The sequence below is a fragment of the Amborella trichopoda genome, chromosome 4 (assembly GCF_054954075.1).
Source record: "Amborella trichopoda isolate Santa Cruz 75 chromosome 4, AtrichopodaSantaCruz75HAP2 v2.0, whole genome shotgun sequence".
Lineage (NCBI taxonomy): Eukaryota > Viridiplantae > Streptophyta > Magnoliopsida > Amborellales > Amborellaceae > Amborella > Amborella trichopoda.
In genome coordinates this window covers 24578230-24594665 of record NC_142339.1, presented here as the reverse complement: position 1 = coordinate 24594665, position 16436 = coordinate 24578230, and the positions used below count along the sequence as shown (strand labels likewise).

At 38.3% G+C, this 16436-nt stretch overlaps 1 protein-coding gene and 1 long non-coding RNA gene across 5 annotated transcripts in view; both read right to left on the bottom strand.

The window, feature by feature from the left end:
* Positions 1-1793: 1793 nt before the first annotated feature.
* On the bottom strand, positions 1794-2284 carry LOC148782362 (uncharacterized). The gene is made up of 2 exons (XR_016053408.1): positions 2195-2284; positions 1794-1949 (listed from the first exon to the last, which is right to left on the bottom strand). It is a non-coding gene; the product is annotated as an uncharacterized LOC148782362 (long non-coding RNA).
* A 125-nt stretch (positions 2285-2409) lies between these two features.
* The window catches only part of LOC18425309 (Phosphoglycerate mutase family protein), a 78127-nt gene continuing 64100 nt past the window's right edge, over positions 2410-16436 (bottom strand). For 2 of the 4 annotated variants that reach the window (XM_011631009.3, XM_020661972.2), the window contains one exon: positions 2410-2945. In XM_011631009.3, coding sequence (XP_011629311.1) covers positions 2707-2945 — 239 coding nt within the window. In that variant the 3' untranslated portion in view covers positions 2410-2706. The remainder of the gene's footprint in view (positions 2946-16436) is intronic. The other 2 variants (XM_006829873.4, XM_020661973.2) reach the window with 1 other exon arrangement.

Below are 16436 nucleotides of genomic sequence, written 5' to 3'. Positions count from 1 at the left end.
TCTAATGATGATAATATTTGCTATTTGCTTTTCCATGTGTGTTTTCTCGTAGGGTATTTGGAGATTTGTTGCATAGAGGTGCGGTAAAATAATTATCTCAAACACATCTGTTCCAAACTTGCCCAGGACTTGGATTGCTTTCAAATTCAAGTGAGAAGGTCTTTTGAATGTCTGACTATCCCTATTTTTTCCCATGTTGTGGGAGGTACAAAATTATCAACTTTCTTAGGAGAAGGTTTCTCGACGGGAGCACTTGCTTAGGAGGATTGCCTCTCATGTTAGCGATTTGGCGGATGATTATCAAAAAAAGAAATCGTTGATAACTTCCAAATCACAAGAGACAACATCAAATCAAGCAGCACATACCTATTGCACAGTCCTGTCTTAGTCCTAATAATTTCAAATTAAATGTTAATGGTACTTCACTTCAAAACCTTGGGCTGGCAGGTAGAGGAGACATAATTAGAAGTGATGATGGATCTTTTATTGCAGCATTTGACAATTTCCTTGATATAGTATCAAATAACCATGCAAAGTTTCTAGCCTTGTAAGCTGGCATTGACTTGACCATCCAACTCAAATGTTTCTCTCAACAAATCGAGAGCGACTCTTTATTATCAGTTAATGCAATATGTGATCGATGCAACTCCATGGGCGTTGCATGTTGTTATTACTAACTGTTGATATAAACTCTTTGGTCATGTTTAGTCCGTTACCTAAATTTATCGTGAGGCTAAAATGATAGCCGATTTATTTGCTAAGAAAGCCACCACTTTCTTAGATATCACTATTTGGCGATCTAGATCGCTGGATTTTCTTTCTCTTGCATTACTTGATGATGTTGTACAACTTCCTTATTTTAAGGCTATAAAATTATGATATGTAATTCCACCATTATTAATGAAAATCGGGTAAGGAGCCTTTTCCTTCATTGACTTACCCAAAACAAACAAAAAAAAAAAAACTGTTGAGAGTGAGAGAGAGAGAAGCTAAGTGTTTCATCCTTTGTAAATTGTGAATGCAATTTTATGGTTCTTCTTTTGAAAATTTGTGAATGCAATTTTATGGTTCGTTCTTTTGAAAATCGTCGACAACATATAGAGAGAGAGATTGAATCAAAATCCCACCTTAAAATGATAAAAAAAAAATGATCTGAACCATCAAATTTGTTTGCCACATTATCGATATCTTGTTTCGCATTATTGATAATATAATATCATGGAATCACACTAATGAAATGATTGGTTAAACTGATTTAATAGCAACCAACCAAAATCTAGTTTTCAACTTAATGGAGCCAAACAAGGGATTTGTTATATATTGGGTTCTTCCAACAGCTACCCAAACAACATTTTGCCAAACAATCAAGTTTTACATAGACTGGTATTTGCATAACCAGACTTATTTACGTATCTAGGGACCCACATAACCCATAAGAGCGGCACATTTAAAATGAAGACAGGGAAAAGACTAGTTGAACACATTGGCATGACTATTTTCGAAACCAAAGTTTATAAAACCTAGTGGAATTCAGCAAAGACACATCAGTTTGTTGGGATGCATTCTGATCCCCCAAAAAGATCTCGTCGTGAACTGTGCTTGCTTGCACAACTGACATAATCCCAACATAATCAAGCAGCACATCACTTGAAAAACTTAATGTCTCAAGATTGAATTGAGACCATTCAATTTTTTAACAATGAGATCTAAGTATTAAAAAACTCAAATTTCATTTTCATTTTTTTGGGAAATATTCATCTGGTAATTCTCAAAGTAGTTTCCAAACTTTCAGATTGAAAAAATCCTCCCAAGTTGATCTTCTGACCAAAGGAATACAGGTAAACTATGGTCCTGAGGGAGCATACTATACAAGCTCATCAAATGCCAAAAGATACTCTACTCCTGCAGGACTAGAATGTTCATTACTCCCTCGGATACATTTGACACGCCTGAAATCCAACAACATTTGTTAAATCTCTCACAAATGGTAACAGTATACTTTGCTAGGGCACCAATCACTCCCTATTTTTGCTTTTCCTACTGGTAAAACTCAAAAGAAACTACTATAAAGATGATCCTGCAATCCTTTCACACAAAGAAGCATCTTTCCAAGCAGCACCATACACCATCACTTAAGAGCTTTGTTCTGAATTTTATGGTGTGCAAAGCAACAAGCTTATGTTATTATGCCTACCTGAAATGGGAAAACTGGCAGCCTACGTTTTGTTTGACTGTGAATTGCCATGGGGATCCCAACTGCTCATCATGCTGGTACGAATTATATCAAGGACATCATCTCATTGAAGTTTGAATCACTTACACTAGAAAATTCATGCTATGTTGAGAGAGAGCGGCCATAAAGAGGGATGCGGCGAGACTGTAAACGTGACTTGACGGCACTAAGACCCATTGGGAGCTCAACAAGAAATCGCCATATTTTTATGTGGTGGAACAGTAACATACAATACATAATGAGCAAGTCACATGATGACCACCATATAAGGTCATAAGACGCAGCAAGGTGAGAGTTGGAGAATAGAACTATGGTAAGAAAATTCACAGCTGAGCCGAGCATGAAAATACTCTATATAGAAATTGCACATCAATAATGAATGCGAGCCCAAAAGATTCAAATACTAGAATATGGGCTCCTACAAACTCAGGAAGAGACCACAGGCTGCATAATAGTTCCCATTGAAGAATTTGTTAACCGGAATTTTTATCACCACCAAAGGCACTGGTTAGGAAACCAGTTCCCCGGAGGTGACTCACATCACCCCAAGATTTGATGATCCACTCATAGTCACAGGACAGATGAAATATGTTTATGGATGCATTCATGATCTTCCCCGGTTGAGGTACTCGAGATGGGCCTGCGCGCTTGTGCAGAGCTCGGATGACACCACCATGAGTGACAACCACCACCCGCTTTCCTGCAGCAGGCACTGATGAATGATAAGTCAATCATTATCTTTTCCAAGTAAAATGGATGAATTATAAGTCAATCATTATTTTTTCCAAGTAAAATGGAGAAACCAATCACTTACTATCAACAAATAAGTATTACTCAAACATGAGTTCAATTTGATAATTAATTCATAGTAATAGAAATTGTGTCTCATGTTTGGTCCAATTTTACATGAATGAACTACCATGCAGTTTGTTTCGTCAAGTTACATCAGATTGCTTCTGACTCCAAGATTTTAGGTCACAATCACTAGATTAACATAAGTTTTAAATCACAATTTTTATGACAATGTTTCTCGAGACCTCGAAGAAAAAAGCTTGGATGCGATTTATTCCTCCACATACACCAAATAACAACAACAGCTTCTGATTATCAATGACAGTGATTGAGACTCACTGCTTCTTGTTTGTTCATAAAAGTGAACTACCAGACACTAACTCATATGCAAGTTGACCAGCAAAAGACACAAAAGCCATTCCTTGTGCATTTGTACAAACCAGTGTTTCAAAAAGTGCTAGGCGGCACCTAGGCGGCCGTAGGGGTCCAAGCCGCCTAACGCCTAGGCAGGCGCCCAAAACCTAGGCGGCCCAATTGGGAAAAAGAAGATAGAAATCGAGAAGAGAATTTTGATAATCCATAAGACAATTATCCATATTCTCATACAATGCTAAAACAGTAAAATCATATAAGCATACACTGATAGTCAGATACACTATAGACTGTACACACAAAAGTTGGATAGTAGAAACTACAAAGTAGAAACTAAATATATATATATATATATATATATATATATATATATATATATATATATATACAGAATTCAGAAAATATACAGTCTAGGACACAATAGTCAATACTTAACAGTCAACACCAAGAGTCAATCTCTTCAACTATTCATTCTTTAGTCATCCTCATCATCATCAGAAAGAATAGGGTTAGCCTCATCATATGCATCAGATTCGAGGCCATCATCATCAAAGTCATCTTCCTCTTCAATATAACGCTCGTCCTCCTTTGTTTCTTCTGAATCTGCATCTTCTTACTCCTCTTCTTCTACCTCCCTCTTACTAGTATGTGCAGATGAGGCCCTAGGAGTCTTGGCTTCTCTAACCTTTTTTATCTTTTTGTGCTTCCCTGAACTCAAATATTGCATAATCTCCTCCTTGGTAGCCTCAGGAATATTTTTACACGGGACAACATCCCCCTTAATATCGACAAGGTGTTTTTAAACCGGTAAATGCCCCCATTAGTATCCTTTCCACAATAATTACATTTAATACGATTTTTGTCATTTGGATTCGGGTTATAAAGTGCTAGGCGGCACTTAGGCGGCCGTAGGGATCCAGGCCGCCTAGCACCTAGGCGGGCGCCCAAAACCTAAGCGGCCCAGCTGGGAAAAAGAAGATAGAAATCGAGAAGAGAATTTTGATAATCCATAAGGCAATAATCCATATTCTCATACAATGCTAAAATAGTAAAATCATATAAGCATACACTGATAGTCAGATACACTATAGACTGTACACACAAAAGTTGGATAGTAGAAACTACAAAGTAGAAACTAAATATATATATATATATATATATATATATATATATATATACAGAAATTTAGAAAATATACAGTCTAGGACACAATAGTCAATACTTAACAGTCAACACTTAACAGTCAACACCAAGAGTCAAGCTCTTCAACTCTTCATTCTTTAGTCATCCTCATCATCATCAGAAGGAATAGGGTTAGCCTCATCATATGCATCAGATTCGAGGCCATCATCATCAAAGTCATCTTCCTCTTCAATATAACGCTCGTCCTCCTTTGTTTCTTCTGAATCTGCATCTTCTTACTCCTCTTCTTCTACCTCCCTCTTACTAGTATGTGCAGATGAGGCCCTAGAAGTCTTGGCTTCTCTAACCTTTTTTATCTTTTTGTGCTTCCCTGAACTCAAATATTGCATAATCTCCTCCTTGGTAGCCTCAGGAATATTTTTACACGGGGAAACATCCCCCTTAATATCGACAAGGTGTTTTTAAACCGGTAAATGCCCCCATTAGTATCCTTTCCACAATAATTGCATTTAATACGATTTTTGTCATTTGGATTCGGGTTATAAAGTGCTAGGCGGCACCTAGGCGGCCGTAGGGGTCCAGGCCGCCTAGCGCCTAGCCGAGTGCCCAAAACCTAGGCGGCCCAGTTGGGAAAAAGAAGATAGAAATCGAGAAGAGAATTTTAATAATCCATAAGATAATAATCCATATTCTCATACAATGCTAAAACAGTAAAATCATATAAGCATACACTGATAGTTAGATACACTATAGACTGTACACACAAAAGTTGGATAGTAGAAACTACAAAGTAGAAACTAAATATATAAATATATATATATATATATATATATATACAGAAATTCAGAAAATATACAGTCTAGGACAAAATACTCAATACTTAACAGTCAACAGTTAACAGTCAACACCAAGAGTCAAGCTCTTCAACTCTTCATTCTTTAGTCATCCTCATCATCATCAAAAGGAATAGGGTTAGCCTCATCATATGCATCAGATTCGAGGCCATCATCATCAAAGTCATCTTCCTCTTCAATATGACGTTCGTCCTCCTTTGTTTCTTCTGAATCTGCATCTTCTTACTCCTCTTCTTCTACCTCCCTCTTACTAGTATGTGCAGATGAGGCTCTAGGAGTCTTGGCTTCTCTAACCTTTTTTATCTTTTTGTGCTTCCCTGAACTCAAATATTGCATAATCTCCTCCTTGGTAGCCTCAGGAATATTTTTACACGGGACAACATCCCCCTTAATATCGACAAGGTGTTTTTAAACCGGTAAATGCCCCCATTAGTATCCTTTCCACAATAATTACATTTAATACGATTTTTGTCATTTGGATTCGGGTTATAAAGTGCTAGGCGGCACTTAGGCGGCCGTAGGGATCCAGGCCGCCTAGCACCTAGGCGGGCGCCCAAAACCTAAGCGGCCCAGCTGGGAAAAAGAAGATAGAAATCGAGAAGAGAATTTTGATAATCCATAAGGCAATAATCCATATTCTCATACAATGCTAAAACAGTAAAATCATATAAGCATACACTGATAGTCAGATACACTATAGACTGTACACACAAAAGTTGGATAGTAGAAACTACAAAGTAGAAACTAAATATATATATATATATATATATAGAAATTTAGAAAATATACAGTCTAGGACACAATAGTCAATACTTAACAGTCAACACTTAACAGTCAATACCAAGAGTCAAGCTCTTCAACTCTTCATTCTTTAGTCATCCTCATCATCATCAGAAGGAATAGGGTGAGCCTCATCATATGCATCAGATTCGAGGCCATCATCATCAAAGTCATCTTCCTCTTCAATATAACGCTCGTCCTCCTTTGTTTCTTCTGAATCTGCATCTTCTTACTCCTCTTCTTCTACCTCCCTCTTACTAGTATGTGCAGATGAGGCCCTAGAAGTCTTGGCTTCTCTAACCTTTTTTATCTTTTTGTGCTTCCCTGAACTCAAATATTGCATAATCTCCTCCTTGGTAGCCTCAGGAATATTTTTACACGGGGAAACATCCCCCTTAATATCGACAAGGTGTTTTTAAACCGGTAAATGCCCCCATTAGTATCCTTTCCACAATAATTACATTTAATACGATTTTTGTCATTTGGATTCGGGTTATAAAGTGCTAGGCGGCACCTAGGCGGCCGTAGGGGTCCAGGCCGCCTAGCGCCTAGCCGAGCGCCCAAAACCTAGGCGGCCCAGTTGGGAAAAAGAAGATAGAAATCGAGAAGAGAATTTTAATAATCCATAAGATAATAATCCATATTCTCATACAATGCTAAAACAGTAAAATCATATAAGCATACACTGATAGTTAGATACACTATAGACTGTACACACAAAAGTTGGATAGTAGAAACTACAAAGTAGAAACTAAATATATAAATATATATATATATATATATATATATACAGAAATTCAGAAAATATACAGTCTAGGACACAATACTCAATACTTAACAGTCAACAGTTAACAGTCAACACCAAGAGTCAAGCTCTTCAACTCTTCATTCTTTAGTCATCCTCATCATCATCAAAAGGAATAGGGTTAGCCTCATCATATGCATCAGATTCGAGGCCATCATCATCAAAGTCATCTTCCTCTTCAATATGACGTTCGTCCTCCTTTGTTTCTTCTGAATCTGCATCTTCTTACTCCTCTTCTTCTACCTCCCTCTTACTAGTATGTGCAGATGAGGCTCTAGGAGTCTTGGCTTCTCTAACGTTTTTTATCTTTTTGTGCTTCCTTGAACTCAAATATTGCATAACCTCCTCCTTGGTAGCCTCAGGAATATTTTTACACGGGGCAACATCCCCCTTAATATCGACAAGGTGTTTTTAAACCGGTAAATGCCCCCATTAGTATCCTTTCCACAATAATAACATTTAATACAATTTTGTCATTTGGATTCGGGTTATAACCGTAATTCCAACCCGAATCACCACTTCTAAAAGAACCTAGAGAAGATATTTCCATAGAACAAGGCTCATTTTCATCCTTTCTGATTCTTTTAAATTCAGAAATTGTCTAATCTCATGCCAAATAGCTTCAAGAACCTTTTTACAAGAAGCAACATTCCTTTTAATAAAGGCAAGATGTTTCTTGAATTGATTAATACCCCTATTGGTATATTTTTCACAAAAATTACACCTTGTACAATTTTTATCTTTTAGTTTTGAGTTATAACCATACTTCCAACCCGGATCACTTCTTCCAGAAGAACCAGAAATAGATCTATTTAAATGACAAGGATTTTGTTCATGCTTTTGTTTCACATAACTCATATATTCCTTAATCTCCTCTCTGATAGCTTCAAAAATATTTTTACAAAGGGCAACATCCCCCTTAATACTGAAAAGATGTTTCTTAAACCGGTTTATGCCCCTTTAGTATCTTTTTCACAAAAATTACATCTAATACAATTTGTCATTTGGATTCGGGTTATATCCATATTTCCAACCCGGATCTCCACTTTGACTAGATCTTGAAGAAGACATCTCAAAATAAAACAAGCAATCTAAAAAATAAAGTTTTGCACTTATTTTGATTGCTCGAACTCCAAACGCCCACCTCTGAGATGTTTTCTGGTGCTAAAATAATAAAAAAACACCCTCTAATAGGATTAAAAAACTAAAAAACTAAAACTAATCTACCTGGGTGATGCTTGGATCCATTTTCCGCATCTTTGAGAAACACTGCGATCCAATGAAAATCACAAAATTTAGTTTCTTTGAAGTTTCTCTCTCTAAAATGGGTTCTTGTGGGTTTAGGTTTCAAATGAACCTAAAACACATCCTTAAACACCTTTATGTTTCAAAAAAACTCGATAGAACAAAAAAAAAAAAACGCTTATTTCCGCCCTAGGTGGGGCATAGGCCCTAGGCGGCCTAGGAGTCCTCTTAGGCGGGTTCTGTACCGCCTAGGGACTGCCGCCTAGTTTGGCCGCCCAGGCTCACCCAAGCCTTTTGAACCGCCTAGGCTCACCCAGGCTTTTTGGACCACCTAGGCGCTGAGCGGTCCGCTTTTTTGAACAATGGTACAAACCATGCCAGATTACTTAATACAACCACATTGTGACCTCATTCCCATGTGACATCAATCCCAGACTTTGGAAAATCAGTCAAAAATATAATAATATTTGTCTAGTGGATAGGAATTCATGAATTGTGCTGTAAATACAAACCAGTTATTGGTGCACTTCTGAAATTCAAAAATACTGGATGCAAAAAAGTTCTTCATTTCAGATGGTCAAATACGAAAGTCTTAACTTCTCAACCAACCAGAAAACCCAGAAAACCAAAAACAGAAGGTTTACCCAAAATGGACGACCTATTGGGTTGAGATCTATCATCACTAATCCCCATTTACACAAACCTATGTGGTAGTTTTGTACTTTTGTAGCGGTTATGTTGAGTAATCTCGTTCTTTAGTCCCATCTTTCATGAACAGTAAAAAAAATAGGTTTTGATACTGTCCACGTTTCATGTGTAAGTCTTGTTTCTCTACCCCAATTATTTGGAAAAACGGAGAATCTCTCTCCTCCACTCAAAACAAAAACCTATTTTTCTCTTATTCATGAATAAAGGAAGCATCTAAAGTGGCCCTATGAGTGCCTTCTGAAAGTAAAATCCTACATTAAAGTAAATAAACCGCTCCACATACAAATAATAATTAAATACTTCCAAAGGGTCACCCTAGGACCAGTACCAATTAAAGAAAGATCGGTGTCATAAGCACTTCATGTGAACTGAAAATTCTAAGAGATGAAATGCGAAAACAATGAAGGCAGTGAAGAACTAGTTCAATGATCTATGTGATGAGTTAACTATATGGCTTGCGGCGAGCTCATCCCATGATGAATTTGAATAACATTAAGTTTCAACATTTTGCGAGAAGAATGTCGACACTTTTGGACAAAATCTAGATACGGCATTGTCAGATGAAGGTTAATTATAACATAGGATACATTTGTATTTACATCCTTTTCAATTACTACGGGGGGTGTCAAAGCTGGTTCAAGGAAATAACTATTTTAAAAACCATAGGCGCAAACAGAAAATAATTATGGGAAAATTATTAAAACCAACAAATTAAGTAAATTTAGCTTCTCTATATGAAATAAATATTCGTTCTTTTCTGGTTCAAGAAGAAAGGCTTGATTATCCTACCAATAACACCCTTGTAACAAGAGCATATACTTAATGGATTAATCATGCTTTCATATGGAGAGCTGTAAAGGAATAGTTATTCTTTTAGATAAGGTGCAAGTCATATCTGAGACATTTGAATATGCAAAAGATTCATAACATGCAAAGGAAAATTAATCTTTGTATAGCTAAATGAAATAAATTTGGAAATTCTGAATTAAACGAATGACTCATTGCAAACTAGTATTTTTCATGGTATAAATGTAACATCATGACTAATTTACAGCTGAATATAGGTTTTTGGAAATTGATTGCATTTTAAAGAATAAGATTTTATATTAAAATTACTCCAAAAGTAACTGATTTCAACCCTAGGAAGATAAAAGCAATTCAAACTATCATCAAAGAAAAAAAGTGCCAGCATGGTAATATTGGCCAAATGTGCAAAATACCAAAAACAAAGTCATCAGAGAGTCGACGTAACAGATATGTATTCTTTGTGGAGAGGAGTCACAAATGCTGACAGTATCTGAGGATTAATGAATTTACGTGGATGACACTCACCATATCAATGTGAAAGATCACATGGTGGACAATAAAGCATGGTGGACAATAAAGACATCAAGGATGGTGACAACTTATTAATGAACCACTCATCCTATATTAAAATCTTGGAGAAGTAATCTTTCAAGAGGACATAGGTACTTTCATCATTCCAGTTAAAAAGAAAAAGCATGATTTTCATAGAGAGGTGGTGTTTGTCAGAGGATGCCAACAGAAAAGTGAATTGCGGGCTAGAAACCCATCAACTCCCACCCCGCCCTCCCCCCCTCTCTGCCCCCCCTCCTCTCCGCCCCCCCTTTATGAGGAAGAAAGCTCAGGATGGACATCCCATCTACGCTCCATCATCCACACCTTCAACCCTCCCATCTACGCTCCATCATCCACACCTTCAACCCCCTTCCTAAATTCCAGGCCCCCTCTCCAAAGTTCCAAATCTTCCCTAACCGACATCAACCCAATCTTCCCACCTTTACCCATATGGCAAATTCATCCAACCTAAACCATCTGTTGGCGAAAAACCACCGACCATTACAACCTCCCAGGACAATGTTTTCTATCCAACATTGATACCCCCTTCTTTCCTTAGCAAATCACATAGTATGGAACTCCATCACAGATACAGCACCCCCAACCCTAGTAGATCCAGATTACTGTACTATGAAACCACGGACTTGCTCCTTCAAAAGGAGGAAATGATAGGGGAGAGAGAGAGTCATTGTGAAAGATGACTCTTGTGGGTATCTTTCATCCTCCACAAAAGGGCATTTACAGAATCAATGAATGGGCTAAGAAATACGGTCTCAAGGAAGTCTGCACACTCATTTGGCCCATAAAGACAGCCATCTTTTCTCCATCACATCCAGAGAAGATTTAGCCTGTGCTCTGAACTCCCCTAGCCCCACTTTCTTCAAAGCTACTGTGCACATGAATCAATGGCAGCGATCCTCAGGATCTCTAAACTCTCACAAAACATGTTATTACAGCTTCAGCCACCCCTCTTCAAGGCTGCAATATGGAAGTATTCAAAGAAATAGGCGATCTCTGTGGTGGTTTCACCAAAGTAAATTGGAGAGTAGTTGGTCCTAGAGAAAATTTGAAGGGTGTCTGGGAGGTTTTTGTATCACTTTCCATAGTTTGGCAGGATCGGAATGAGATTAGGAGCAAGATAGGGATTGGAGGCAGAGGATCTTGTAAGGCTAGGAGATCCCTTTGGTAGGAAGCATCATCTGTATAATGCATGTCAGGGATTGAGATCCCAGCCATTTAGAGATCTTGCTCCCAACCTTAAGAGTATATTTTCCGGGACCATATATATTCTTTAAAGTAATAACAACTTTGTATTTGTGGGCAGCTAGCAATGCAACTACATTAAAAGTACAATACATTGCTAGTGGGCTATAAATACAGAGAATCATCAGTTTAGTTGTATGGTCTTTAACACGGGGATCAAAATCCTTAATAGTGGGGATTCTGATCCAAAAATTCTAAAATCTCAAGATCCCTATCCCTGTGGGCTGGAGCGAGATTTAGGAGCGGGGATCGCCAGGTGGGATTGGAGATCCCAAAAAATTATGCTTTAACATCAACAGATATGTCTTGATTGTATGCTCAAATATGCCATACACGGCAATTTTCTGTTGTGGAAACAATTTATTGTAGCACTGGAAATGCCACCTTGAGGGGTGACATGCATCAATTGGGCTTAATGCAAGTTAGCTTGCATATTCCATCACCATCGTAGCGTATAATGAGAAATGACTAATTAGTCCTTAATACATAATAACTAAGTCACTAATGTGGCATCCGATACCATGGTCGTCTTAGCCTAATTGCTCGACTATGTGCCGTAGAAGCATCTGTGAGATTCTTATGGGTAGTTAACTCTGTATAGCTGACCAAAAGGGGGTTTAATCATCACATAGCTCATGAACATCGATGAAACCTATACTGTCTATTTCACCAAAAACCACTGAGTGAAATGTTTGTCCAATGTTATTAAAGGAATGATACTAAACTGAAGTTCAAGATTGCAAGGGTGAAGGGTCAATATTATGTACTTGTCTTATGTGGCTAATGCCTTCTATGACTCATGCTTTCACAAATAGCTCATGTTTTAAGTGGCGTATACCCAATATGGCTTATGCCCAGTATTGATCGCTAGCATTCTTTGAACCATCGTTATCAAAATAATCTCAATTGCATATATAGCATGCCTCAAAGCAGCATAAGTGCGTAATGAACGTCTCCTGAAGCGACATTGAGTCAACAACTCCATATTGAGTTAGGGAGTTTGCATTGTGTCAATGATTCATAGACGCAATAGAGGGGAAGACGAGGACATTAACTCTCAACACGTAATTCGCTAATAGACGAAATTCTAGAAACAGGAAAACACAATTTTTAAAATGTTGGAGTTAAGCATGAACCCCACTTTCTCAAGGACACTTATCATATCTTGAACGTCAAATTCATAACCCAATCTCTCGAGAGGGTAGAGTAAGAGGATCTCGACAAACACAACATGTGAGAACCCAGAACACTCTTCTCAAGCCAGCTTCCAACTTGAGGTCTTACAGCTCAAAAGAAACTCCCGAAGGTGCTCCCATCCTCCCCCTTAAAACTCTCCCCCATGAGGGTATGTTGGAACTCAAGTTGTCTAGGAGACCAGAGAAATTGCAATTCTAAGCTATAACCAGAGCCATTAGCCAGAAATTTGGTCACTCTTAGAAACCAGGCATGCATAATTTGCAGTGTTCAGGGAAATAGGTCTTGCCAAGGGGAGAACTTGGCATAGAATCCTAGCCAAATTGTCCTACCATAACGGTTTACCCAGTTACACTAGGCTTCGGCAGACTTTTGGATAATCTGCGAAGGAAGTTCACCTCTGTAGTAGCCTTCCTGGAGCAGAACTTGGAGTGATCTTTAGTTTTCTCTCTAGCAAACAAACTCTATGGCAAAGAAACCCTTTACCAAAACGGAAAACTCAAAATGTTGTGGTGGACTTGAGCCAGCCTGGGTCGGATGCATTTGACAGTGTATGGAATCAAGTCCAAGTTACAAGACTTAAAATTTTCACTTAGAATGAACTTCAAAAACTCAAGTTACAACTCAATTACAACATATAGACACAAGAATTACAGCCACTTATGGACATCCGTACACTTTATCCAAGGATTACAACTTCATTTAGGTCCCTTAACAAAGACAAAACTACAGAGAGATTGAGTGCAATCCACATAAAACTCAAGTGCTATAAAATTCAGCACTATATAAACAACGCAAAATTGTACATCAATTCCAAATTACATATACTCCATAAAACTCAATCTCACATACAAACACAATGATACTCAAGTGCTTAATAGATCGTAATCATGGGAAGTCACAGTTCGAGCCAGGTTTACAAGGACATAGTTGCATTCCATGGAATGACTAGGCAAATAACACCAAGATCTTGGCCAAGTTTAATATCATCCTATGCGAAGCTATCTACATTTTTTGCCGCTTGTCATCAAGGGAGAGTCTCAAGAGATACTAATGAAAAACATGGGAGAAATGTATCCAATTACTCATAAATTTGGTGATGAAATATGTAGTATAGGTGTAGGAAAATTTTCGCATAATTTCCCATTAGAATTTCACCTAATTAAAACATCTAGGAGGTGAATTAATTGACCGATTTGGATCCAAAAGTTGCGGAGAAATCAATCCCTTTGTTGGCGGGTATAGTCAAGAGGGGAGACCGCTAGATGTTGTTGGGCACACCGTGGCAAAACTGGCTTCGGAATGGAGGTCCCCTCAAACTCTAAGTGGAGCCCCTCATTCCTTCCGTGCACAGATAGACATAAGAAAACTCAGTCAAATTATGTCCAAAATGTGATCAAAGAACTAGGAATCAAAGACTCATACTGTAGTATCAATTTGAACTCAAATTCTCATGAAATATGAAAGTAATAGGCTATGATACCTTGCTACAAATGAGGAGTTACAGCAATGAAAGACTCCATAGGTGCATGACTTAAAGAAGAATTCTCCAAAATTGAGTCACTATAGGGCAAGGGTTTCACCTCCACGATTGAGATGAAGCTTTAATGGATCTGCAATCTCACTTTCGCTTACTTGATTATCATACTCTACTCCTTATTTTACTCTAAAAACTCACTCACATGAAGAGAGAGAGAGAGAGAGAGAGAGAGAGAGAGAGAGAGAGAGAGAGAGAGGCCTAAGGGGGGCATGCCACACTATGGATTAATAGGTGCTCAAATGGGTGATCAAGGAGAGTATTTATAGGCTTGTCTAGTAGATGATTCTAGATGAGTTAATCTAGGCCTTTGACACAAGTCATCCATGGCATGAGAGAAGACTTGATTCTAGCCACTCATCGCTCATCATGCCATCTTGATGGGTAGATGGGATTAATCCTCCCAATAAATCCTAAAGTCACTCCAAAATTTCCATCACTAAACTTGAAACACAAATTCACATCAAATTCAACTTGTTTTCCATAATTACCCATGCTAACTCAACTAAATAGCATGAGAAATCTAGGTAGAGGCCTGCCCCTCATGGAATTAGGATTTCCTTGTAGAAACAATTTGAATTTGAAATTTCCCTCCAAATCCAAGTCATCAAGGTGTGCATGTGCAACCAATCGCATGATGCTACATAGGATAGTTGATTATGAGCTTATTCCAAAAGGGCTTAGAGTTTCAACGATAATATCAATCAAAACCTATACCCCTTCTAGAGGATCACACCATGTGCCCACATTTAACATGTGCTGAAATTCAACTCTCCATTTACTCAAAATTGTTTTATATTAAAAGCTCATTTTAAAGAACAATCACAAATGACAAAATAGGCCACCATAGGGCATTGACGTCACCTCCACGTCATGCCTATAGAGTGGTGATGTGGGACCATGTAGCCACATGGAACCCATTAGCCACTTCGGTGCCACGTATGGGCCATAAGGGGTGTGTCCGCATGTGTCATTTCTCGAAAACAAATTCCAAATCTTAATTTTTACTCCAGAAAAATTCTTCAAAATGCCCCAAATCTTACTCATCGTTTTTACTCAGTTTGGCATCATATAAGAATATTAATAAGGGAAATTAGGATGAGATGTATTAGGTAACAGACCACTCCACTTGGCTAGACCGGGAATCCAAAGTCACTTTCTCATAATGACCCACCCACAGTCTATGGAGCCCATGCTTGGCTTATCAAAGTCTACCCAATACATGGTCTGGACTCTCAGGGTCCAATGGATTACAGGTGCACCTAAGAAAAAATCTACTCTAGTGGATGAAGGGGTCCTCTCTCAGAACATGTGTATTTCTCTTCTAAGTGGATCAACTATAAAAAAGTGGCTTCCCATTTGCAACTATGTAGGCACATGCCATGAGAAGGTTCGAGATCAGGAATTTGGGCTTATGTCCTCTACAAGCCTAACCTTCTTATACATAGTCATTTCTCATAATTACTCAAGCTCTTATCATAAAATCCACAGATTTCTTATGGCTCTGGTCATGACATTGTTATGACGCATAAAACAATCAGACCTTGATTAGAAGTAACCCTCAACCCTCTCGCTTCTCATTCTCAAGCCTCATGACACGGGGTTTCTCACTCTTGGTCCCCAATTACCAAGATCATAGAATCACATCGCTCTTCGCTCACTTCCACTATGAATAAGAGCTATAAAATGCTAAGGTCAAGGCCTTGAGAGGCCACAACTCAACAAGGTTCATGGTTGTCCTATTCAATAGGTTCTGGGACATCCTAGCCCAGATATACTAGCCATATTCTCAAAGTTCTATCATGAAGGGACCATTCATAGGGAATAAATTCAACAATCACTGCCTTAGTTCTGAAAGCGGAAGCAGCAGTAGAGCTGAGAGCCTTCAGGTCCATCAACTTGTTGAATATCTCCTATGAAATCCTCTCAAAGGTGCATGCCGCTCTGCTCAGGCTTGTCCACAATAGTAGGATTTCCTCAAAAGATGGACAAATTCCAGATGGACACTCAATGCAAATAAATGCATATCCACCAAGCATCCTAAAAAAGCCCGGTATTTAACCTAAATAAATGACCATGTGGATTGGGACATTTTGGGTCAAGTCCAACACCTCATGGGATTCAGTTTGAAATGGCAAACCTGGATCAAAG